This window comes from Gadus morhua, chromosome 21 (genome assembly GCF_902167405.1).
Source record: "Gadus morhua chromosome 21, gadMor3.0, whole genome shotgun sequence".
NCBI lineage: Eukaryota > Metazoa > Chordata > Actinopteri > Gadiformes > Gadidae > Gadus > Gadus morhua.
The window spans coordinates 7363958-7391015 of NC_044068.1; the positions used below are offsets into that span (position 1 = coordinate 7363958).

A 27058-nucleotide genomic window follows, 5' to 3' on the forward strand; every position below is an offset into this window, starting at 1 on the left:
TCTGAACCTGATGTGAGTAGAATTGTGTGTGGCAAAGCACAACTGACGTGACTTGTATGTTGAATATAAATCACTGATAATGTGTGAAGGAAATCGGGGATTGTGGTGGTTTAACTCTCATTTGAAATTTGGACCATGAGTAAACTGTTCCTTTCTTCAAAGGTCTATCATGGATATTTAACTGCAGTTCTGTGAGTATCCGAACTCTACAATGAAGCATAACTGCAAACTGTAAGTCATTAATTTCTCATTACTCTTGGGCACATTGATGTATTTTGGCTTCCTAGTGAATTAACCTGTTACCTGAAGGTTGATCTGAGTATTAAGGATGTTTTATATTGGTTCATGGGTTACTTAGGTGTTTGGTTTATATTGGTATTAATGATTTGTTAAAATGGTTACAGGCTCCAAGTTATTGTTGTAAGCTGGAGTAATTGGTTGGGTTCTGATATCTTCAGTCTTTTTTCATTCTACTCTCCTGAGCTCTGCATCTTCATCACTTCATGAGTGTTGCTTTACTGACACGGAGGGTGTGGTCTGAGTGAGCAGAGGTGCATACTGGGATACCGAGCTGTCTCGAGTCTACAGGTCTGTAGACACGGCCCCTCAGGGGAAACCGAGTGTTTGAGAAACTATCGTGACGTCAGTTACATGGACTGGAATGTTCTTAAAGATGGAGACAGGGATTCAGAAGGAGAAACACCAGGGGGAGATGAGGGGGCTCCTCATCTCAACGACTGAAACACAACTTCAGTCTGACACAGAACCATGGAACACATTCAACAGTCCCCTCCAGGCATCGTGACTCCACAGGAACAGTTTCATTTCCAAGAAGGTCTTATTTGGGGCCATCCCCATATGGATCCTGCTCCTCAAGAGCCACCCCCCTCCACTGGGTGGTTTTCTGAACAGATGACCTCCTTCCTGTCCTCAGGCTGACTAAAGCTGCACCGTTTGCATCTGTGAAGGCCCCTCATTCAGGAAACCACTGGACTTCAAAGACATGACTTCAGAGATGTTGAATCAACACATTGGGACACATTTTGGAGACGCCAAGCATAATCCATCACCAATGTGGGACGCCACTGAAGAATGTTGTACATAATTTACGTCTCTGGAGACATTGGTTGTTCTGTTATGGGTGCCCTGGCAGGAGAGCTGGGGGGGGGGGGGGATGCTGGAATGTTATTTGCTATGAGGTTTTTACCCTGCCTGATTGTTTGGCCTTTTATGGCTCAGTGGTGTGTGTGTGTGTGTGTGTGTGTGTGTCATGAGATGGAAGATTTTTGATCATCGCTAGGGTTTTACTGTGTGCGTCTCCCACTCACACCTGGCATGCGGTTCTACGTGCCTGTCCTGGGTTCTATGCGTGTGTGTGTCCGGCTTGCTTTGACAGTGATAATGTTCATACGGGGGTCTGTGTGATTGGCTTGGGATATTAGAATGGTCAACTAAATCATACCCGATGGACGGCCACACGTTTACTTAAGGGCCTCCAGTAGACATGAAGAGCCCTGAGCGACGCTCCGGAGCGAGATCCAACACACTGGGAAGGAAGGAGAGTATCCAAATCAAGTGTAAAAGGATGCAATCGGTGTGTTCAGATCAGTGACTTCAAACTAGGACTACAACAATCAGGATCAATGGAGGATGGACACCAAAAGGAATTCCACAAGGAGAGTCTGACGTTGGAAAGGGACCTAAATGGATATTCAAGATGACCTTCAGACCTGTAATGAGACGGCTCTTCCTACCTGGCTGGATTGATGGAGAGCCCTGTGGATCTTGTCTTGCTCTCAGTTGCACATCTTCTCAGGCTGAACTGTATTTGTTTCGGACAGGACTAGCTGAACGATTGGTTCCCTTAAATCAGAACCAATCCGGGAACTCGAGCTTGTGCGCTCTTCGAGCTGAAGTTGTGCTCTTCAGCTGAGGAGGTGAGGAAACCTTCACTGGGGCTTCAAGGTGTAAAGAGGAGAATGTTTCAAAGTGTTCCATGGTACTCTGAAGACCGTTGTGTTCCACTGGCTGCGAGGAAGAACCCACACATCTTCCTCTTGGCCTTTCTCCTCTGAGAATCCTGGCGCCATCTTGAAGGATATTCCAGCTCATGTAACTGTTGTCACGACAGATTCTCAAACACTTGGTTTCTCCTGAGGGGCGCGTCTATGGAACTGAAGACTTCAGACAGCACTGTATCCCAGCATGCATCTCTGCTCACTCAGACCACACCCCCGTGAGTAGGATGCAACACTCTAGTGATAGCGATGTAGAGTTTTATAAGTAACGAGGGAGCAGACTAAGGTGATTAGAACCCAATGCAATGTCAAGTCTGTAAATCTTTAAACCATGAAGATGGTTGGATAGTTCAGGAATTGGGCTTCTTTTTATTATGGGCAGTCCTTTCACTCAGATGCCCACTTCTCACTGGAGCTGTACATGTGTTGGCTGGCATGATTTGCTGTTGGTGATGAGGCGGTCAGGGTGACGTTGCAGGGCTATGGTCAGCTCTCTGTGAGCTCAACGTTTAGATTTGCTCTGTATTGTTTGTACCCTGAATAATCTAGATAATTGTAAAATGTAGACACGGTTTTGTATTGAATGATTTTAGGTTTAAAGTTGTTGTGGGACGTACATGGTAGTTTGGTTCTTCGTATGGTTTTGAGTGATATAACTTGTACACACTGGGTGCATAATAATGTAAATGTACACTGAATAGTAGAAATGACCAACAGCAACAAACAGATCTCCTCAAGGTAAGTCTGTTGGCTGTATTTTAATGAAGACCATCGCTGGACTTCAGGATCTTCCTCCGTTCAGCTCAAGGTGAGGCGCTGGTTCTGTTTTTCTTTGGTTGGTTCCGGCCGGAATGTTCGTATTCCAGTCGGACGGTTTGTGCTTCCCGCCGTGGAAGGTTCTGAGTGCGGTCACTCGATTTAGTCCCAATGGTTGGCATAGAACGTTGTAGTCTTGACAACCATAAGAAACCACCTGGCAGTTAGTTGGACGGGAGTCCCCTGAGGGAATCTGGCGGACTGTTTTGGATTGTATTTGCGTAACCTCAAGCCGTTGCCAATTTTTCAGTCGGTTTCCATTGGGAATTGTTGCCCCTATCTTAAACAACTTAAGTTTGATATTAAATACTTACTCACACGTACGTCGTACAATATGTTGATAATTTCCGATGGTTGCGCCGTACTTTTAACCACGATGACGTGACGGACTCTCACTGCGTACAAAACAGCGTTCTACTTGCGGGCCCATTTTTTTACATCAGGGAAGGCTGAAAATCATTTCAAGGTGGAAGATAATTTGACATTTCTTCAACGGAACCCAGCACCTGAATATGGTTGAGTATATTTGATTTAAATATCGATACTGCTTAGTGTCCTTTGTTACTTCAGCTTTTGTACGTTCTAAATATCTGCTGTCATTAATTGCCACAGAAGTTAAACCCTATCCAATGGAATAACGTTAAACAACGACTTTGGTGCAGAGTTAACAACTGGATAATATAAAAGCTAAAATAATAATAAGTCATTCCCACGTTACAGTAGAATATACTTTAGAACTGTACAAGGTTAAAAAGGTAACATGTAGTTTGTCCCAAGGTGTCTGCCTCCTCACCCAGAGCCAGACCTCCACCTCCTCACCCAGAGCCAGACCTCCACCTCCTCACCCAGAGCCAGACCTCCACCTCCTCACCCAGAGCCAGACCTCCACCTCCTGTCAGAAGTTCTCCAGAACAGGTCAGTTCTCTGTGTGAGTAGTCTTCTCAGGTCAGTTTCAATGCATTGCCTTAACCACTTCTTTAAACTTGTGGACTGCTCTGTCTTCATTCCCGAAAACGGGATGCTCATGTCTGGTCTCAAGTCTTTTTTGGCCTTGAGTTATAAAATAATAGTTCAATTAATTGTAACTTGGTTTCGGATGAGTCAAATAAGTTTATTGTTGGGCAAATACTGATGTAAACCTGCTGCTGTAGCGGAAAGGCCTGGCTGAGAGGCTGGGGTCCGGATGCTTGTGGTGCCAGGGTGGACCGGAGACTGAGGCTGGAGACCAGGGGCCTGCAGCACCGGACCAGAGGGTAACCATCACCAAGCTCATCTGAAACACTAAAATCCAAAGTCGTGCTGAAGGCCCTGCCTTGTGGAGGAGCTGGTGGAGGCCCTGCCTGGTGAAGGACGTCTGTCGTGGGGTAGATGGAGCCTGACTCTGAAGTGATCATCACACTCACTGCCACTTCTAGTAGAATACTGCTACCACAAACTCCCGGCGTTTGTACCATATATACCAGACGACTACATCTGTTTTACCACTTGTTGAAGCAAGACTTCCGCTGTTTGTTCCAGACCAGGACTCTGTCTGAGGAGAGCTGCTGGAGGAGCTGAGACGCTGGAGGACGACTAGGAATCGACCAACAAGGATTCCTCGTAAGTTTGTATTTACTTGCATGGTTGACTTAAAGGGCAAAATACAGCTGTTACTTTGACATGCGTTAACCAACTACTGCTGTGTTTTCTTACTAGAACGTGTTTCTAGAGCGGAGGCGAGCTGGTATGGGAGCCGTGAATCTGGAGGATGACCATCACTCTACCAACAAGGATTGTACGTTTGTATTAACCAAACAAACTGGAAATAATGGGCTTAAAAATAAAACAAAATACATGTTTGTAACCAGACTTTAGGGCCAGACTCGCGCTGTTTGTTCCAGACCAGGACTCTGGCTGAGGAGAGCTGATGGAGGAGCCAAGACTCGAGCCAAGAGGACGACATCACTCCACAAACCAGGATCCTCGTAAGTTTGCCTAAAATAAACAGTGGACTTATTGTAACGCAGGATTAGATTGTCCAGTACAAGTTACGGCATACTATTGTGGTTGTTTACCAGACAAACTACAGCTGCTACTTTGTTACGCGCCATTAGAGCCCAACTACTCCTGTGTTTTTGACCTTACATTAGAGACAAAATACTACTGTGTTTGTTACCTGATATTAGAGACAAACTACTCCTGTGTTTGTTACCTTGCATTAGAACCCAACTACTCCTGTGTTGGTTACCTTACATTAGAGCCCAACTACTACTGTGTTTGTTACCTTACATTAGAGTCAAACTACTACTGTGTTTGTTACCTTACATTAGAGACAAATTATGTTTGTAAAAAGACCAGGAATCTGGAGGACTGATGGAGAAGCCGTACATCTGGAAGGCAAATCCTGAGGACCACCAGGACTCTACCATCAAGGATTCCTCATAAGTTTGCATTATCTGGACATAGTGGACTAGGTAGGGGGTTCAACTCTCAAACTAATGGTGCCGGGTTCAAGTCCTCAGAATACAGTGATGCGTCCTTGAGCAAGGCGCCCTAAAGCCTGCCTGCTCCTTAATGACTTATCTTTGGTTCAGATAATGTTGCATCTTCTGAATATTGAACCTAATCAATGTCTTTGTTTGGTCCGGGCAGACCCACCTGAGCTGAACCTCACCTGATCCTGTTTGGTCGGGGGTAGACACACCTGAGCTAAACCCGCCCTGATCCTGACATCCTGCTGGTCCCGTCTCCTCAGTTCATCTAAGCCTCGTCCTCCAGAAGACCTGCTGAGCTCAGCAGTCTGAGGCTGATGGATCAATGACCTCCAGTGGGAGTGATCTTCTTGACCCCACATGTAACCGTGTGCCTCCACACGCCTTTCCCTGACGTCTGTCACTAACCTCACTACTCTCTACTGCTTCCTCTTTTCTTCCTTCTCTGTGGTTCACACCGTTACACTGAAGGCGCGTCTTCCTGCCCTCAGAGGGTTTAGCGTTAGGGTTGAGTCAGGGTTTAGAGTCAGGGACAGAGCTGGTGGTTAGGGAGGACTGCTTTTACACAAACCTCTTCACTTGCTTTTCGGAATGGTGGTGACATTTTGAAAAGATTCATTTGAGAAAATGTTTTCCTCTGCTTTCCTTTACAAAATTGTATTAAACTTCTGTCAAGTGTTTTTGTTTATATATTAAAATCCCACATTGACTTCTACATGTTTGGTGCGGTTCATTTCTTACTAGAACGCGTTTCTGGAGCGGAGGCGAGCTGGTAGGGGAGCCGTGAATCTGGAGGATGACCATCACTCTACCAACAAGGTTTGTACGTTTGTATTAACCAAACAAACTGGAAATAAAGGGCTTAAAAATAAATCAAAATACATGTTTGTAACCAGACTTTAGGGCCAGACTCGCGCTGTTTGTTCCAGACCAGGACTCTGGCTGAGGAGAGCTGATGGAGGAGCCAAGACTCGAGCCAAGAGGACGACATCACTCCACCAACCAGGACCCTCGTAAGTTTGCCTAAAATAAACAGTGGACTTGTTGTAACGCAGGATTAGATTGTCCAGTACAAGTTACGGCATACTATTGTGGTTGGTTACCAGACAAACTACAGCTGCTACTTTGTTACGCGCCATTAGAGCCCAACTACTCCTGTGTTTTTGACCTTACATTAGAGACAAACTACTACTGTGTTTGTTACCTGATATTAGAGACAAACTACTCCCGTGTTTGTTACCTTGCATTAGAGCCCAACTACTCCTGTGTTAGTTACCTTACATTAGAGCCCAACTACTACTGTGTTTGTTACCTTACATTAGAGACAAATTACGTTTGTAACAAGACCAGGAATCTGGAGGACTGATGGAGAAGCCGTACATCTGGAAGGCAAATCCTGAGGACCACCAGGACTCTACCATCAAGGATTCCTCATAAGTTTGCATTTTCTGGACATGGTGGACTAGGTAGGGGGTTCAACTCTCAAACCAATGGTGCCAGGTTCAAGTCCTCAGAATACAGTGATGCGTCCTTGAGCAAGGCGCCCTAAAGCCTGCCTGCTCCTTAATGACTTATCTTTGGTTCAGATAATGTTGCATCTTTTGAATATTGAACCTAATCAATGTCTTTGTTTGGTCCGGGCAGACGCACCTGAGCTGAACCTCACCTGATCCTGTTTGGTCGAGGGTAGACACACCTGAGCTAAACCCGCCCTGATCCTGACATCCTGCTGGTCCCGTCTCCTCAGTTCATCTAAGCCTCGTCCTCCAGAAGACCTGCTGAGCTCAGCAGTCTGAGGCTGATGGATCAATGACCTCCAGTGGGAGTGATCTTCTTGACCCCACATGTAACCGTGTGCTTCCACACGCCTTTCCCTCACGTCTGTCACTAACCTCACTACTTCACTACCCTCTACTGCTTCCTCTTTTCTTCCTTCTCTGTGGTTCAAACCGTTACACCGTCTAGTCTTCCTGCCCTCAGAGGGTTTAGCGTTAGGGTTGAGAGTCAGGGTTTAGAGTCAGGGACAGAGCTGGTTAGGGAGGACTGCTTTTACACAAACCTCTTCACTTGCTTTTCGGAATGGTGGTGACATTTTGAAAAGATTCATTTGAGAAAATGTTTTCCTCTGCTTTCCTTTACAAAATTGTATCAAACTTCTGTCAAGTGTTTTTGTTTATATATTAAAATCCCACATTGACTTCTACATGTTTGGTGCGGTTCATTTAATTGTCCTTTAACTTGGTTAATGTCAAGCTAAACTCCTGCATTGCATTACATTAATATACATGATTGTTATTCAGCAATGTTCACATAATCCATTTTGTAAAAATATGAAACCTCCATATTACTACTAAATTCAAGCCTATTCATGTATTTAACAATGTACATACTCCCCCGCAGGCCATTCTCTGCTACACGTTCAATCCACCAACCCGTATCACATCAACGTACTATAGCTACGTTCGTTCAAACGGAAAATTTAGTTTGGTGTGAGACTTTTCCAGCAGAGGGAGCTGTCATACACCTTAATTATACAGGAATGTCTGTGTATTTACTTTTTAAAATGTTCATGGGCTGGTCTAGTTTGTCGGCAAATAACTCTGCCTCCAGCAACAGGATTGGTCGAAACATATGAAGTGAAAGAATTAAAAGCCCAGTTCACCAGACCGAGGTCGGCTGCGGTCAGATTTTGGATCATGAATGTATTGAGTGAACGACGTCTGAGCTAAATATTTTATTAGATGAATATTTTGGTAGTTTAGACGCTGTTTAGCGTATTACTGCCCTACACAGGTAAGTTGTTGAACTAGATTTTAACATACAGTCCTGTGTTGTGCAGGATAGCCGGAGCAGGTTGTGTCAACGTCTACAAAGATTGCCACGACTGTGAAAACCAACGGGTGACGTCACGGACATGGGTACGTCATTTAAAAGAAGAAAAATATATTTAAGCAATAGATCACGCCAGGCTGTGGTATGTGCTCATTATACCACTGTTAAGGGGCGTTGTCCGGCCCCGACGCGCAGCGGAGGGCCGGCGACCCCCTTCAGTGGTATAATGAGCACATGCCACTGACTGAAGTGATCTATTGCTTTTATACAACCGTTACTGTTATGGTGAAACGAAAGTCATAGACACACTACATTTAAAAAGAAACAAAGAAAGTCATAGTAGCCGTTTTGTTAAAGAATACAAAAAAGTAGTCCCTCCTGGCTGCCGCTATGCATCGACGGTCGCTATGCAACACACTTTAGCGTCCCTCCGAGAGAAGGCTCCGATAGAGCGGTTCGCCGGCCATTTATCCTATGGAGCAGTTCACTCGCCGTGTGCCTAAGCTTTCGTTAGTCCCTCCATCGCCTTGCTCACTCCCGGAGTAACAACATTTACACCCTCTCCATCATCCAAGGCATGTTTTACTTTGTAACCGTTTCTACTTCCAGGCGCGGAGTGATATGCAAACTTTCACAAAATGATCGGGCGTCATAGCAGTTATGTATATGCTCATTATACAACAGTTTGGAACCAATCAGATCGCTGGATTTAGGTCCCGTTGTATAAATAAGCCTAGCCCCACCTTTTTTTTACATGTAGAAACGCCGCTGGAGCGATAATGTTGTTGTGGTACTTTAGTTCATAACGCATTTTTTTTTAATGGTTTGAAACACAAATATATTGCTGGAATTTGGGCAGTAGGCTTAATGGTAATGCTTTGTGTGGATGCCGATTAATAAGCATATTAAATGAACCCGTTCATTTCACTCCTGTGGCCTTAATATTCTGGCTGGAATAGCTGTTGTAAAATATGTGGCATAAAGGCCTACTTGTATGTTTCATTTTTGTTAATGAACTGGCGTTGCACTTGCCATATTGTCGCTTATTGAATCTGTTGAAGTTGCGAAAGCATCCTGTGAAAATAACAATAACTGAACACTTGTTTTTGTGTCATGTGTTTGATGTGCAATCTGGTTGCGGAGTGACATAAGGAAAGATCTGATGGTGATGCTGCATTACTCTAGCTCTGCGGTAATGCAAAGTGGTGTGCGTGTGCGCTGTTGTTGTTGCTGAAGATCAACTGTATTGTTGTGGATGTTATGCAGTAGCGCATATTGTGGCTGTATTGGCACCTAATATGAAATTTGGGTGCATGTCTGAGTGTTTGGGGGTTGGCCGTTGGTGGAGTTCGTTACTGAAGGCCCTGACTTAAACCCCACGGTACGCTACTGGTTATTTCCACCTGTAGACGTAAAATCCAGTGGAGGTGCTAAACCACATAGTGTGTGTGTGTGTGTGTGTGTGTGTGTGTGTGTGTGTGTGTGTGTGTGTGTGTGTGTGTGTGTGTGTGTGTGTGTGTGTGTGTGTATCTACCACTCATTAGAGGTAATAATTGTTGCACTATGTGTTTTAATGTGTCAAGATGTTTACGTTTCAAGTTCTGTCCGCCATGTTTAACAAGGGGACAACGTGGCCTGTTAAAATGTGATGGTCAGCACTAGAGGGTGCCGTTACAAGCCGTCCACGAGCCGGGCATCAAACTGTTTAGTGCCCTGCCTCTCGGTGATTATTCCTTACTTATACAACGGGGGGCCTAAATCCAGCGATCTGATTGGTTCCTAACTGTTGTATAATGAGTGTATACATAACTGCTATGACGCCCGATCATTTTGTGAAAGTATCACTCCGCGCCTTGAAGTGGAAACCGGTACAACCGTTCTCTCGGAGGGACGCTAAAGTGTGTTGCATAGCGACCGTCGATGCATAGCGGCAGCCAGGAGGGACTACTTTTTTGTATTCTTTAATAAACAGCTATTTTGACTTTCTTGGTTTCTTTTTAAATGTAGTGTGTCTATGACTTTCGTTTCGCCATAACAGTAACCGTTGTATAAAAGCAATAGATCACTTCAGTCAGTGGCATGTGCTCATTATACCACTTTGAAGGGGGTCGCCGGCCCTCCGCTGCGCGTCGGGGCCGGACAACGCCCCTTAACAGTGGTATAATGAGCACATACCACAGCCTGGCGTGATCTATTGCTTAATTATTACACGCTCCGTTCACTTGCATGGTAGTAGTCCGGTAACTTGTCAACCCCAGCGTCTTCGGTTGCTAAGCGACGTCAACGTGGAACGCTCCGTTCAGTTGCATGGTAGTAGTCCGGTAACTTGTCAACCCCAGCGTCTTCGGTTGCTAAGCGACGTCAACGTCTTTTGCGGACTATTTCACTGCTGATCAACACTACGAATGCTGGATAAATTGTAAAAAGACACACCACGTGAAGTTATTTTCCAAATAAGATTTGAATAGCTTTGGAAGTTTATTTACAACACTATTTACATGGTTTCGGAGAAGTACACTTTGACATTACAGTTCAGCGAGAAAGGCGACGGAGAATAAGAAGGGTGCGTTCCAGTCTGCGTAAACGGGAACCCCCACCACACGAGAACGCCCATTTGCGTCTGCAGTGGGATGATATTGCCCCCTGCCGATGCCAGCAGAAGACCTCAACCACAAAGTTAGCGCCAAAAAAAGTGATTAATGTTTCAAAGAAGTTAACACAAACATAAATGATTATGCCTTCGTTACCGTCTGTTGATGCTGGTAACAAAATATAAGTGTATGGGGCAGTAAACTGTACTAAAATTGAAAACACATTGTTTTGTCTACAATTAAAGTGAGGTATAATTTGTGCACTGGTAAATATAAATCAACGGATGGCGCGGTGCGCATGAGGAAAATACTGACTCCTCCCATTGTGAAACAGAAACAGAAAGCACTCCTCGAATAGCCTACAGAACTGCATGCAAAAAGTTAAAATGGGTTTATTTTACATTCTGGCAAACTGGGCCTGTTATGCAATGTTCTGTATTTTCCTTCTGATTGCAGTCGCTTTCCTTGTTTATTGTTTGTATATCAAACACATTCACATGAAATATGATCATATCCCTGGCCCACCGAGAGACAGGTAAGAACTCTCCAATGCTTTCTCGCTTAGTCGTGTGGTTAGCAAGATTGACAAATTACTTTGATCATTGCAGCTTTTTATTTGGGCATTCACGAACAATGATTGGAGAAACACAGAGTGGAAGAAATGTCCACGACAAATTCCTACAGTGGTAAGTATAGGTTTCGTTTAAAACTGTTGATAGTGCAACCTATTGGGCGAGCTCGACTATCACTATAACGGTGCGGTAAATAACAACACAAATACGGTTTCCCCTCATACGTCTTAGATGTCTATTTATTCTTTCACAGGGCTGAAATGTATGGGCCAGTTGTTAGGATTAATACTCTTCACGTCGTTGTTATACTTGTGACCTGTCCTGAGGCTACAAAGGTAAACTATTAAGTTATTTCAGTGCATCCACAAGCCAGCAGTTGATCAAGAAAAGAGTGCAAAGGTCCAAATATTTGCGCTTCATTATTTAATAATTGTATTTCCAGGAGATCTTGATGTCCCCCAAGTACCTAAAACACAAACTTGCTTACAAACGACTCTTTGGACTTTTTGGAACGAGGTAATCTCATGGTTTGATTATTTAAACATGCCATTCATGTAATGTAGGCCTAATGCAATTATAGTTATTCCTCAACATCACATTTGTTTAGATGGAATCTTGAATATAAAATATTAACAATTTTAATGGAGTGTAAGTGTAGGTCTATATGAGATTGCAATGTCAATCAGAAAGTAAAGCCCTTTTTGGTTCCACGTTGATGCAACGCAATGACCAGTGACTACGCAATCGCTTCGACGTAGTCGTGAACCTGTTTTGGTTCTATAGTGATAAACAGGGCCGCTGACAGGTTTGGCTGGGCCCGGGACAAAATTCTCTCAATGGGCCCCCCCCCCCCCCCCCCCCCCCCTCTCTCACTGGTAGCCTGTTCTTCCTCTATCTCACTGGTAGCCTGTTCTTCCTCTCTCTCATCCTCTTTGGTAGCCTGTTCTTCCTCTATCTCACTGGTAGCCTGTTCTTCCTCTCTCTCATCCTCTTTGGTAGCCTGTTCTTCCTCTCTCTCATCCTGTTTGGTAGCCTGTTCTTCTCTCTCATCCTCTCTAGCCTCTCCTATAAAGGTGAACATATTTCGATAAAAAGGGCTATATCTAAATTAACGGGTCAAAATGAACCATTTAAAAAAGAACAAATTGAAAACCCCTTAATTTGACGATTTAACACAGAAAAGAATAGACTGATCAACTTGGCTAACTCTATCCCAAAGACTACAAAAGTTTAAAAATCTAAGGTTTTTTTTTTTGTTCCCAAATTGTCAAACGCCGAAACACAACCACAGAATTCCCTTGTGCAGCTCCCAAACACATGACGTCGGGATGACAAGCCCATTTATTACGGATAAACCAAAATGATTATTTACAACTTTAATTGGATAGGCTATGGATATGGACTGAGTGAAGTTATGGCTTTCAGAATCAAACCACAATAAAACTCACGCTATTGTATTCACTTAGAGCTCATTAACTGCACATTTCATCGACCATTTTTCACTTGACCAAGGGGAATCATGTCAAGGGTACTTTTATTTATCGCCAGACCCGCGTTTATGTCCGCTGAACTTCCAGAGAATGTTTGGGGAACAAGGCGGAGCCCATTCATCTGGCGAGTTTCAAGTTAACGGCAATCAGAAACTAAGTTACAGGCTACCCCAAAACGTCACGTTTATAACCCATTCGTTACATCCAACTCTATCTAAATGGCAATTTCACATGTTGCCATGCCACTGGCTTATTTTAAACCATGAGCCGCGTTACACTGGCTGTAATTCAGCTGACTGGGAATGATTCTCAAATCAATTCAGCCTGATTGGAGTGCGCAGCGCGTGCCTGCCTGAAACATTTGATTTGGACATGGGCCTATTTGCGGGGTAATGTGCATATTCTAAGATTCAATTAGATATAGGCGTATGAAACACAGTGTAATAAAGCCGTTGTGGTTATCAAATTATTCAATGCCCCCTGTCTGTCTGATATTGATCTCCGTGTGACTTGCTCATGTGGTGCTGCGCTAATATGTTTGACACGCCGCCTGTGCCTGCGTTACTTGACGACGGGGCTGGAGAAAGTTGGCCGTGTCTTACCTGGCTGTGCTGCACAGCTGCCTTTACTGGTACCTGCAGCATCACCTGAGTCTTTTCTGAAATATTTATAAAGAGATCCCCTCAGGCTTTCGGCTTCTTCCTCTCTTTTTCGCCTTTCTTTTTTTTTCCAGGGCTCCTGAGACCTCTTCTCCAAAGACCAAACCATTTTGGCATAGGGGTGATAGGGGGTTATTGGCCGTTTTTTCAAGGGCAATGAAGGCAAACAATCTAGGAGTCATTAATTGAATGCAAATAAAGAACTTTTCTTCTCTAAATCAACACATTTTGAAGTATACATACAATAATTAATCCCAACTTCATGGGGGCCCAGTTATGGGCCCCCCCCCATTCCAGGGCCAGTCCAGGGCCCGGGACAACGTACCCGTTTGTCCCCCCCTGTCGGCGGGCCTGGTGATAAATATTCTGGTTTACTGTCTCAAAGTTTTAACAATTAATTTTAAAAGTACAAAAAAGGGATTATTTTTGTGCGAGAGAAAGAATCGCTTTATTTGATCCATTTTTCACATTCCCAATTCGTGTTATTTCCAACTCTCAAATTCTTACTCACTATTCTCTTTGCCTACAACATAGGTTTCTGGGAAATGGCTTGGCTACAGCTACCGATCATGAGCAGTGGCATAAACAACGACGGATTATGGATCCTGCCTTCAGCAGTCTGTAAGTTGAACCCAGTTTAAGGTGACCAGAGTTTTGAAAGGAAAAAGAGGGACATTGTAGTTTGTTGGACCATTTATCATATTTTCTGAAATAAAAAAGAAACAAATTTATGTTTTTCTTATTGTCATATTACATCTAATATGTAGGCCTAGTAAAGGTGGGGCCCAATGGTTTTGAGATTACCTTTTCCATTTAAAAATCTATTAAAATATGTTAAAACGGGGACATTTCAAGGGACAGGCCCCCATCCATTGCTTTCTGCGCTGACACCAAGACTTCTCGTTTAATATCCAGGTACCTCAGGGGCCTGATGGGGACCTTCAACGAGAGGGCAGAAAACCTCATGGATGAACTCACAAAGTTAGCAGACAGCAAAAGAGAAGCAAAGATGCTCCAGTTGGTCAACCGTGTGACCTTAGATGTCATCACCAAGGTACTAAATCCAAACGTCTGTCCACCATGTGATAGTTAATGAATAAACGTAAATGAAGAGTTCACAGGTTACTTTATTTTCCTTGTTTACTCCATGGTCAACCTAACATGTTCAACTGCTCACAGATCCCATTCTCAGGAAATCGTTTTCCTTCAAAAGACTAAAATATCTAAACATTCTACTGATGTTTTATTACTAACATTCAGGTGGCCTTTGGAATGGATTTGGACCTCCTGAACAATGAATCGCCTTTCCCTAGAGCCATTGACATGTGTCTGAAAGGCATGGTTCATTCCACCCAAGACATGTTTTTTGAGGTATCTTCACGCTAGTTCGGGATACTACGCATTTCTATTCTTTCGTCACTTGTATTGCTTTTATGAGCAACCGTGAATTTAAAGAGTATGTTATTAAGGAGAGCTAAGCAGTGAGGTATCCTGCCCCAAGTGGTCCTTCGGGTTAGCTGCAGACATTGGGAATCGAACCCAGAAACGAATGATCGAACACCCCATCTCTCTATACACTACTACCCCTGATTTTATGTTTGAACATTTAACTCTTCTAGCTAATGCCAAAGAACCGGCCGTTCATCAAGGAGGTGAGGGAGGCGTGCCAGCTTCTGCGGACAACAGGAGAAGACTGGATCTCCAAACGGAGAACTGCCATCCAAAATGGCGAAAATGTACCGAAAGACATCCTCACTCAGATCATCAAATCAGCTGGACAAGGTTGTGTTTCAAATACTATGATAAAATGTGGTTCATGAGTGGCAATGCCTTGAAATGAATTGGTTGCAAGAGAAAAAGAGACACAGTGAAGTCAACGCAGGAGTAGTGCTGTTCTGTGATTTGTCAGCCCGGTGGTTAGCATCCTAGGTCTTCACATAGCTACATGAATGAGCACAGAACAAATCCCAACCAAATTTACTGTAGATTCAGAAAATAAATGCAGAAATTTTAAGGAGGGTTTTATTTATGGAATGACCTAATATTGAATGATGCTTTACCAAGATGTAGGCGACCTTAAGTCATTCCAACTACCTTTCAAAGTGAAATAACATAAAGGCTTTGCCCTTGAAAGTACAGTTTGGTGGATCATTTGATATATTGGCTAGAAGAGTAAAGACTTTTTTTTTCTTGCAGAAGAGGAAATTAACAAAGAAGATGAGGATTTTATGTTGGACAACTTTGTGACGTTCTTCATCGCGGGTAAGCCTCAATGTAAACGTGACTTTATAACTTTATACGTTGTGTAGACATAATTATGGACTGTTGCTGTATAAAACATCGAGATATGGAATCATTTAACCATTATCAGTGAACATATTCTGGCTGATCGGCATTACTTTTATTGAGACCAATCACCGCTTTCAGGACAGGAAACTACAGCCAATCAGCTTGCATTCTGCATCATGGAACTTGCAAGGAAGACTGACATCGTGGAAAAGTAAGAGGCAACAGGAGAAGCAAACTTTAATTAATTGATGAGATTTGCGGGAGACAATCCTCTCACCTGTTATGTTCACCAGAGCGCAGGAAGAGGTGGATGCTGTTATTGGAATGAAGCAGGAGATTAGCTATGATGATTTGGGAGAGCTGACCTACCTCTCACAGGTACATCCTTTATAAGGATCAAGATGAAGAGAAAAAACATTTAATAACATGTATTTCATTACATCTACATTGCTAAGAGTATTAGTTTATATAGCTTTATATTTTTTTGCCTTGTTTTGTATTTTTTTTTGCATTTTTGAATCTCTAATTCCTATAACTTTCCTGTACTTTTCACAGGGACAAGCTTATTTCCCGTCTGGGATTAAAGAGTCATTCTACCTTATCTTGTGTTTTTCTGGCAGGTGCTGAAGGAGACCCTTAGGATGTATGCCCCCTCTCCGGGAACTTCTCGTGAGTTGCCGGAGGACCTGACCATCAGTGGTGTTCACATACCTGCAGGAGTTATGGCCATGGTCAGTTGCTACAGTCAAAGAAGTCTTCTTGAAGCTTAATATTCTTGAACTGATAAATGGTGACAGTAGTATGATTTGATGTGTATTGTTGTGTGTTTTACAGTTTGACTCTTATGTCTGTGGGAGGATGGATAAATTCTTCAAAGACCCACTGACGTTTGATCCGGACCGTTTTCATCCAGACGCTCCAAAGTAAGCAGTCTACTCTTAAAGAAGCATACTGGATATTTAATTATCATAGCATGTGAACAAGAACAATCTACGTGCTCATCTTCACGTTCAATACCATACATATTCTTTCTGAATATGTATATTATTTTCTTTCTTGGGGCGTGACTTAGGCTATCTATGGGAGCACCGTTGAGGCTTTTTCATAAATTACCAAGATGGCTGCCGCTGAAGTCTCACACTATTGGTTGCTCTGATTGGTTGAAAGCCTATCAATTTCCACCCAGAAGCACTTTGGTCTGTGCCTGTTGATAACGGCCCATGGAAATCTAAAATGTATTGAGAGGTTCAGGACTAAAACGTATTTCAGAATTGATCGGGACGATGTCAGGCTAATCGTTTATATGATTAATACACAAATATTTTTTTTTTATCTCAAATTACCCACAGTATTATATGATAAGCTCCCCCATTAATTGATTACCTACCAAATGAAACTACTTTTAGAGAATAACAAGTGTCTTCGTATTCGTTTAAGCATTGGGTCAATCTTTCAATGTGAACTGCTGACTTTTCACATTAATTTCAGTTGACAGTCCTTAAAGAGTATTGTGTATTTACTGCAGCCATCTTCCTGTAGGCCCTACTACTGTTACTTCCCCTTTGCTCTCGGACCACGCTCCTGTCTGGGACAGAAGTTTGCACAGGTGGGTGACACAGGTAGACACACCAAACATGCTTACTCTGATAAGAATCCATAAACTCAAACTGAGCATGTGTATGATGTGATTCCAGATGGAGGCTAAGGTGGTGATGGCCAAGCTGCTTCAGAGGTTTGAGTTCAGTCTGGTACCAGGACAGTCCTTTGACATCCTCGACACTGGAACCCTGAGGCCCAAGAGTGGGGTTGTTTGCAACATTAAACACAGAAATCCCAACATGTGAAATTTCATTTTGCAATGAACATATCCTGCGAATGAGTTATGTTACTATTAATTATAGATGTAGAGTATCAACAATTGCCTCTGAAAATATACAGGAAATATACAAGTCATTATGGGTGAACTCCATGAACATATCTCTCTCATATAATAAGGCGGCCAAATTAGGCCATTTCATTTCGCTTCCGATTTTCCGCCAGTACGCAGAATAGACCCATAGAAGCTATATGGTCCTACTGAGGCAACATGACCAGCAGATTGCGATGATGGACTACTCATGAGTAACCGTCACCAAACTTGCGGATTCCTTGTAACTTCACGACGCTCCATCACGGATCTCACTCAACTTGTGATTGTTGTTATTTGGATTTATATTTTAGGACTGGCAGGTAGGCCTATTTGAACTTTGACACGTTTTCGTGAGACTGCTCTGTGTCTTGCAGCATTATCTTGCTTCTCAGCTCTATCTGTCAAAGGTTCACTGATAAGAGCTGCATGGCTACGTCATAAAAGGACCCCTGCCGCCGAGGCCAGCAGAAGACCTCGACCCCAAAGTGAAACACAAACTTTAAAATGAAGTGATGCATTATAAGATAAGGTGTGCAAGATGCAGTTTGTAATTCCAGATCCTATAGGCCTACTACTGCTTGTACTAACTAAATTCTACTATTAAACAAACAAATATTTGGTATGTCGTGGCCAGCCTTACCTGATCACACAATTCATTGTTTACGCACCTCTTTTTTTTACCACTACACCATATACAATACAATATCATATCTATATTATACTTTACATCTTCATGAAATATTTTGTACACAGCAGAACATTTAAACCAAAAAGGAAAAAAAAAACGGGGTAATCGCGGGTATAAGTAGAACGTGTAACGTTATTGGCTTGCTTTGTCAACTGGTAGGCTAAATATTAATCAACGGTCCCAAAGTGCGCATGAGGAAAACACTAGTACCTCCTCCATAGCATTGTGAACACCAGAAACAGATTGCACTCCGAAAAGCCTCCAAGTTAAAATGGGTTTGTTTTACCTTATGACAAACTGGGCCTGCTATGCGATGTTCTATTGTTTCCTTCTGATTGCAGTTGCGTTCCTTGTTTATTGTTTGTATATCAAACACATTCACATGAAATATGATCATATCCCTGGCCCACCACGAGACAGGTAAGAACTCTCCAACTGCTTTCGGGCTTAGTCGTTTGGTTAGCACGATTGACCAATTACTTTGATCATTGCAGCTTTTTATTTGGGCATTCATCGATGATGAAAGAAGAAACGGAGGGTGGAAAAATTCTCCACGACAAATTCCAACAGTGGTAAGTAGGTGTCGGTTAGAACTATTGATAGTTCAGGCAGTGGGCAACTTTTACTATGAGCACGGTAAAAAGCAAATACGGTTACTGTAATGTTGTTATTAATCTATAAATAAAACATGAATAGAACTTGTGTTTTTAATATTGAACTCCCTCGGTCTACTTCCACTCTGCGGCACAACATACAGTCAATCCAGCATCTTTTGATGTTAGAGCTCCACCTAGTGTCAGCTCCTTTGTTAGCACTTATCATTACAGTTACCTCTCATAATGTCTTATGTCTTTTTATTCTTTCACAGTGCTGAAATGTATGGACCTGTTGTTCGTGTTAATGCAGCTCATATTGTTATTTTATTGGTGACCTGTCCAGAGGCTACGAAGGTAAAATATGAAGTTATTTCAGTGCCTCAACAAGCCCATCAGTTGAACAAGGAGGAATAGCATCGAGCTGCAGTCCCGGAGCCAGAAACAGTTTGGTAACAGCACTGTGGTGTGGCAACGCACTGTGGCGTGGCAGATCTGTTTTTTCCGGGGTTTTTTCTCGACTTTTTACGTCACCGTCGCCTCCTAGCTGCCCCAGTCGAGTTTTCAACGTCAATTTTTTTTGTTACATTTCAATAAAACAATTATTAATAATAATTAATCTAATTTAAGAAAAGTAAATATGTTCTTCAACGTTTACATATATATATATATATATATATATATATATATATATATATATATATATATATATATAACCCTTACCCAAAACATATGCTAATTAGATAGACGATGGATATAAACGTGAACATTTTGGAAATTACGGATCACACCTGATGTGTTCCAGATTCCTCGGACGCCAGTCTTCCGCGTTGGAAATCGGGAAATCTCCCAGCTTTCTGTCGGCGTTTCTCGGAGGCACTGCCCCTTTCTGTCTTCATCCCTCGGAATTCTAACACCGGGATTCCACCGGAAGCGTACGCGCCGTGGAACGGCTGCGTCCTCTGCCCTGCGTCCATTCCTACCGGGCGCGTAACGGCAGCGTAGCGCTGCCTTGCGAGCCAGCCGTATTCACGCGAGATCACGCGATAATCCTAAACCTAACGTACTCACCTTCCACTCCCAAAACTATTGCTAAAAAAAAAAGAAGCTATAGCCTACTGTACGATGTGAGAGAGCTAGCATGATTTGAAATTAGCTTCTCTTCGGAGTTCCGTTTAACTCCTCCCCCACCCTTCAGGACTCCCTGCCCCAACCCCTCGACACAGAGCCGTGCACGAGCGCTAATGCTGCTTACGGCTTACTTCAACGGCAACCATTGCGTCACTTTTCAGGCCATTCAACTCCCTCAGCTGTCGCCATCGCTGAAAAGCGAATCCAATATTTATTCTCGTTTTTCCTCGAGCATTCTCCAAAATTTTTTTGTTGCTGCCTTTTCAATTTCTGTCTTTCTTTTTCTTGCCTTTTTAAAAGGATGAACCGGGGCAAGTAACGGTGGCAGTGGTAACTTCTGTTTTTTTTCTTCCATCGTGTTAACGTTGTAGGCTCACTAGGTCTAGTCCACTGTCATGAACTACTATGATAACAACGCTTTCTTTGCCCTCCGTGAACGCGCTCAGGCCGGCCCAGGCTCGTACAGAGGGGAGAGAACGCGCAGGCTTGTGATTGGTTCTTTAGATTCGGGTACAATGTCTCCGATTGGTAAGCATTTTAACAGGTTTATAGCAGATACAGAATTCTTTTTTTTTTCGCTTCTTTTTCATTGCCCATAAGTTATTTATTGCTGTCAGGATGTAAAAACCAATTTCAACAACATATTAAAAAGTGCACTGAAAATCGTACAATATGCCTTTAAATGCCACGCTTTGTCCTTTCTGATATTTTCCTTATAAAAAGGATGATTTGGTACATAAATGACTTCATGTTGCTGAACTTCGACAATGAGTCTCTCGTCGTCCATGTTGCCGACCCTTTGATTGATTGACTGCTGACCTGGTGCCACCGGTCATGACGTAATAATGTTGATGTGAAGTTATATGAACTGAGTATTGAGTTTTATTTAGAAAATTGATCGGATGCTCTATGGCTTTTACTTTTAACTTCCTGCCCGGCTCGATCTGCTCTGTCGAAATTGACGCGGTTTAGCAGCGGCTCGCGACAAAAATAGAAGTGCGATGGAAAGATAGCGCCGCGGCGCGGCACGCCGCTCCTGGGACGCTGCTGAAACGTTCCGCGGCGCGCCCGGTGGAAATGGTCCCATTGATTAGAGTGGAAGCGATCAGCAGCGGTGACCGCGGCGCAGCCATGCCGCGGCGCATACGCCTCCGGTGGAATCGAGCCTTGATGGTGCTTTCACATCGCTGGAAATTATGGGGAAAAGATTTGCGCGACGTCGGAAAGTTTGCGTGAACGACACCTCATGACGCTGTTCCGTTCTTCCGTTCGGCAACCTGGGCCAAATTTGAAAAACAGAGTTGCGCAGTTGGTGACCATTGGTTTACTAGTGACGCGCATGAACATGGCGGAACGACGAACGTTTTGCTCAATATAAAATAATCAACCATCATGTAACTTTACTATTGATTGACGTTGTAACCGTCTGTTGGCATCGACCTTTCTCAGTTGTAAACGTTGTGTACTGGTAAATCAACTCTAGATAAGGGCAAGTGTTGCCTTCCATTCAGTGGCAACACTGTATGTGCTTCTCATAAATAAAAGCAATAGGAAAGCAGGTGATAGGCATCAAGGAAATAAAGCCATGCACACTTGAAACTGATCCTACTAAATTCTGTTTAGTTCTGACTCTTTTTTATCAGATTAAAAACAACTGCTGTGAAGAACTTTTAGATTGCCAACGCAGTTCACATCATCGGTCACTGTCGGGAACACGTGTAAGCTAGAGCGTCATCACCGGTGAGCCGTCTCGTTATCACCAGGACAGCGAACGCGCCTAAATGGTGGGATCAAGATGCCTCAGACACCAGCCTTCCGAGTTGTAATTTCCGGTTTCGGAGCACTTATAGCGTTCCCGTTCGACTCTGTAATTCTCTCATGAAATTGGCTGGTCGATACAACTCGGAAGGCTGGTGTCCGAGGCATCTGGATCATTGGTCGAACCGTGCCACAACCCAGTGCGTTGTCCGGGTCCTGGGCTGCTGCTGCTTGATGGATGCTACTCAAAAATGGCTCAATAAAGAGTGCAATGGTACAAATATTAGGAATTCATTATTTGATATTTGTTTCTTCTGGTGATTGCAGGAGATCTTGATGTCCCCTAAGTGCCTAAAACCTAAGCCCATATACAAGCTATTCTTTGGACTTTTTGGATCGAGGTAATCTCATTTACTCGGATTGATTATTTAAACCTGCCATTAATATAAACACCAATGTAATGCAATTATAGTTATCTCTCAGTATCACATTTGTTGAGATGGAATCTTGAACATAAAATATTGATAATATTGATTGATGATTCATAATTATAATTGAGTGTAGGTGTATATAAGATTTCAACATCAATCTGTAAGTAAGTGTGAGTAAATTATAACAGCAAGTGCCCAGAACATGAACTGAGTGTAAAATAACAGTAGCCTACAAATTACAATAACAGAGATACATTTGGGAAAACCGCAGAAGGTTTAACAGTAAACAAGGCTGTCTCTTCCACAAGGCTCTCCTGCTCACTCCAATCAGGTCGCTGAGGAATGTAGCAAGAATTTTGAAGAGGTATAATGGGAGCCAAGGGAGACAAGGTCCCTGCCAGTGATATAACTCCTAAACCAATTCAAGACTGGGCCAATACAGTTCTCTAATCTATTGATAAATATATCCTAGATTTGTCTCAAAGAAAGCAATTAAGTCTAAAAGTACTAAAACACTTGTTTATTTCTGTGCATGCTTATTATCATCATGGTTTCAACGAGAATGTATTGTGAGAGAAGGTATTGGTTCATTTGATACATTCTATTATATTCAACCAATTGGTGTCATCTCAAATGTTCAAATCCGACGCAATAATCCCTCCAATCGTACGCACTTTTCTCTATTCCCCCAACATAGGTTTATGGGAAATGGCCTGCTTACAGCTACCGAGCACGAGCAGTGGCATAAACAACGACGGATAATGGACCCTGCCTTCAGCAGTCTGTAAGTTGACACTAAGGTGACCAGAGTTTTGAAAGGAAAAACGGGGACGTTTGTAGTTTGGCGGTCCATGTAGCAACAGCAGTTTTTTTAATGAAAAAAAATGAACCAATCTATGATTTTCCTATTATCATATTAAATGTCGTACTGTAGTTAATATTGGGCCCAATGGTTTACTATGATGGGTTTTTAGCTTTGGTTATCCAGTCAAAGGCAGGCTAATCCAATAGGGAATCCTTTTATATTGTAATGTTAGCCTATTGTTTGTGAGCGGTCATGCCTGCTTATCGTATGAAGGCAATATACTTTAAACCATCGTAAAGACTTTAGACCTGCGTATCAAGATCGCATCACAGCCTATCAGATGAACATGAGAGTAATTACCATCTGTCCAGGAATTAATATCCATTACAAAATCTATTCAAATATTTAAAAAAATCTATTTTAAAATCCTATTTTTCGACATTTTTCGACATTTCCAGGGACAGGCCCCCATCCATTGCTTTCTGTGCTGACACCAAGACTGACCAAATCATTTTTTCCAGGTACCTCAGGGGCCTGATGGGGACCTTCAACGAGAGGGCAGAAAACCTCATGGATGAACTCACAAATTTAGCAGACAGCAAAAAAGAAGCAAAGATGCTCCAGTTGTTCAACCGTGTGACCTTAGATGTCATCACCAAGGTAATCCAAAGTCTGTCCTCCTTTTCATATGTCATATGTTTCCCTGCCTGGTCACTCTCAAATGTTCAACTGCTCACAAATCCCATTCTCAGAGTTTAATTTTCCTTCAAAATGCTTTAAAATATCTGCATGATCTACTGATGTTGTATTGCTAATTTTCAGGTGGCCTTTGGAATCGATTTGGACCTCAACCAAAACAAGGACTCGCCTTTCCCTAGAGCCATTGAGATGTGTCTGACAGCCATGGTTCATACCACCCGAGACATGCTTTTTCAGGTACATGCTATCATTTTCAGATATGGCGTCAATATGCAAATTTGTTCACACTGGATACTACGTATTACTATTTATTAGACACTTGTATTGCTTTCATGAGCAACAGTGAATTTAAATACTATGTAATTAAGGAGAAGTAAGCAGTGAGGTATCCTGCCCAAGGGGTTCTTCAGGATGGCTGCAGACATTTGGAATCAAACCCAGAAACCTTTTGATGGAAGATGAACTTGCTTATATGATTCAGTATTTAACCGTTCCAGCTAATGCCGAAGAACCGACCGTTCATCAAGGAGGTGAGGGAGTCGTGCCAGCTTCTGCGGACCACAGGAGAAGCCTGGATCTCCAAACGGAGAACCGCCATCCAAAATGGCGAAGATGTACCCAAAGACATCCTCACTCAGATCATCAAATCAGCTGGACAAGGTTGGGTTCAAAATACTATGATAAAATCTGGTTCATAAATAGCAATGCCTTGAAATTAATTTGTTGCAAGATAAAAGGAGACAAAGGGAAGTCAATGCAGGAGGAGTACTGTTCTTTGATTGGTCAGCATGGTGGTTAGCATCCTTGGTCATGGACATCAATGAGTACAGAATCAATCCAAAACCAATCGAAAATGTTTTTATCAATGGAAAGAATTAATATTGAATGATGCTTTGAACAGATTCCGATTACCTTGTAGTCAGTGGCTCCAGCTACCTTTCAAAGTGAAACACCTAAATGCTAAGTCATTGAAAGTACAGTTTGATGGATCATTTGATCGATGGATAGAAGAATAAATACCAATACTTGCTTTATTGAAGAAGAGGAAAGGACTAAAGAAGATGAGGATCTTATGTTGGACAACTTTGTGACATTCTTCATCGCAGGTTAGTCTCGATATAAATGTTAATTGATACCTATATACGTTGTGTAGACATAATTATAGTCTGTATGAAACATCTTGATAATGAATCATTTACCCATTATCAGTGAACATATTCTTGTTGATCAGCAATAATTGTATTGAGACATAACTGCTTTCAGGACAGGATACTACAGCCAATCAGCTTGCCTTCTGCATCATGGAACTAGCAAGAAACCCTGACATCATGAAAAAGTGAGAAGCAATACGAGCAGCAATGAGACACTTTAATTCTTTAATTATGAGATTGACACAGACATAACTGTAACCTGTTATGTTCACCAGAGCGCAGAAAGAGGTGGATGCTGTTCTTGGAATGAAGCAGGAGATAAGCAATGATGATTTGGGAGAGCTGACCTACCTATCACAGGTAGATCCTTAATAAGGATCAAGATTAAGGGCCGAACATTGATTCAAGTGAATCTCTTTACAGCTGCATCGCTAAGAGTTTAAAAGCGTATGGACATTTGGCGTATCGTTTTGAAGTTGCTATTCTTATTTTTGTAATTCTGTAATTCTTTTAATGGTCCTGTACTTTTCATGGGGACACGCTTATTTCCCCGTCTTGGATTGAAGAAGCACAAGTCATTCTACCTTATCTCATATTCATCTGACAGGTGCTGAAGGAGACCCTTAGGATGTATTCCACCGTTCCCGGAACCAATCGTCAGTTGCCAGAGGACATGACCATCAGTGGTGTTCACATCCCTGCAGGAACTTTGTGCGTGGTGAGTTGCCCCAGTTTCTCTAATCTCGTCAAATAAGTCTTCTTGAAACGAGTTTCATAGAAAGGCGGTGAAGAAAATGGTGATAGTAATATTGTTTGAAGTGAATTGTTGTGTATTTTATAGTTTAGCTCTCATGTCTGTGGAAGGATGGAGAAATTCTTCAAGGACCCACTGACGTTTGATCCGGACCGGTTTCATCCAGACGCACCCAAGTAAGTGGTCTACATAAAAAGGAGCATAGTGGATATTTAATGCTCATAGCCTGGGAACAAGACAAATCATGTTCACATGCACTAGCATACTTATTTTTCTCCTCTGAAGTAAGGTCCCATGGGGACAGGGGAAGGGTCGTTACTTAGGCTCTCTATGGGAGCACCGTTGAGGCTTTTTCATAAACGACCAAGATGGCTGCCGCTGAAGTCGCACACTTCAACAGATGGTTGCTCTGATTGGTTGAAGGTCTACCAATTTCCGTCCATATCACTTTGGTCTGTGCCCGTTGATCATGGCCCTTGAAAATCTAAAAGGTAGTGAGAGGTTCCAGACTAAAGCCCATTTGAGAATTGCTCTGGAAATGTCATGTTCTTATTGTTGCAAGCATAGGGTCAATCTTTCAATGTGAACTGCTGATTTCCACATTTACTTCAGTTGAGGGCTTATATGAATGATAGAGAGTGTTGTGTATTTACTGCAGCCATCTTCCTGTAGGCCTTACTACTGTTACTACCCCTTCGCTCTCGGTCCACGCTCCTGTCTGGGACAGAAGTTTGCACAGGTGGGTGACACAGGTAGATACACCAAACATGCTAACTCCGATAAGAATCCAGAATCACGAACTGAGTGTGTATGATGTGATTCCAGATGGAGGCTAAAGTGGTGATGGCCAAGCTGCTTCAGAGGTTTGAGTTCAGTCTGGTGCCAGGACAGTCCTTTGACATCCTTGACACTTTAACCCTGAGGCCCAAGAGCGGGGTCGTTTGCAACATTAAACACAGGAATCCCAACATGTGAAACTTTATATCGCAATTAGCTGGTCTAAGAAGCTGTGGTATACTGCTGACACAACATGACCAGCAGATGGCGATGATCGACTACTTATGAGTAACCTGACCGGTAAGAAAACAGCGTGGAGAGGACATGTTCTTTGCCAATTTTCGTAGACGGTGTAGTGGTAAAGACCTTGCTGCTAAAGGCAACGTGAAACTTTCATGTAACATAAAGATGAGTTTCTCCAAGTTAAACATTTTTAACATTATTTTACTCCAAATAAAAGATAGGAGATTTATCTTATTTCATTATTCCTGGGTTTTTGTCAAATGGTTATTTCAACAGTTAACATACTTTCTCACAATCAAAAGACGCTCCTCTAAGTCAGTCAGTAGGGCTGAATGGAACTCACTTGCACCAACTGACTTTCCACACAGGGTTCAGACAAAT

At 42.7% G+C, this 27058-nt stretch overlaps 2 protein-coding genes and 1 long non-coding RNA gene across 3 annotated transcripts; all 3 read left to right on the plus strand.

Moving 5' to 3' along the window:
* The first annotated feature begins 4755 nt into the window (after positions 1–4755).
* LOC115534638 (uncharacterized) lies at positions 4756–7008 on the plus strand. The gene is made up of 3 exons (XR_003974345.1): positions 4756–4798; positions 6651–6771; positions 6950–7008. It is a non-coding gene; the product is annotated as an uncharacterized LOC115534638 (long non-coding RNA).
* A 4034-nt stretch (positions 7009–11042) lies between these two features.
* On the plus strand, positions 11043–18299 carry LOC115534635 (cholesterol 24-hydroxylase). The gene is made up of 15 exons (XM_030345753.1): positions 11043–11263; positions 11337–11414; positions 11554–11635; positions 11743–11816; positions 13984–14070; positions 14365–14503; positions 14710–14820; positions 15069–15231; positions 15646–15711; positions 15877–15949; positions 16032–16116; positions 16359–16469; positions 16573–16661; positions 17278–17344; positions 17433–18299. The coding sequence occupies exons 1-15, from the start codon at positions 11100–11102 to the stop codon at positions 17580–17582; spliced, it is 1539 nt and encodes a 512-aa protein (XP_030201613.1). The 5' UTR covers positions 11043–11099; the 3' UTR covers positions 17583–18299.
* Positions 18300–18421: 122 nt separating this feature from the next.
* On the plus strand, positions 18422–26862 carry LOC115534636 (cholesterol 24-hydroxylase-like). Its single transcript, XM_030345754.1, has 15 exons — positions 18422–18755; positions 18830–18907; positions 19204–19285; positions 22145–22218; positions 22946–23032; positions 23575–23713; positions 23876–23989; positions 24250–24412; positions 24793–24858; positions 25016–25088; positions 25179–25263; positions 25511–25621; positions 25745–25833; positions 26330–26396; positions 26483–26862. The coding sequence occupies exons 1-15, from the start codon at positions 18607–18609 to the stop codon at positions 26630–26632; spliced, it is 1527 nt and encodes a 508-aa protein (XP_030201614.1). The 5' UTR covers positions 18422–18606; the 3' UTR covers positions 26633–26862.
* The last annotated feature ends 196 nt before the right edge of the window (positions 26863–27058 follow it).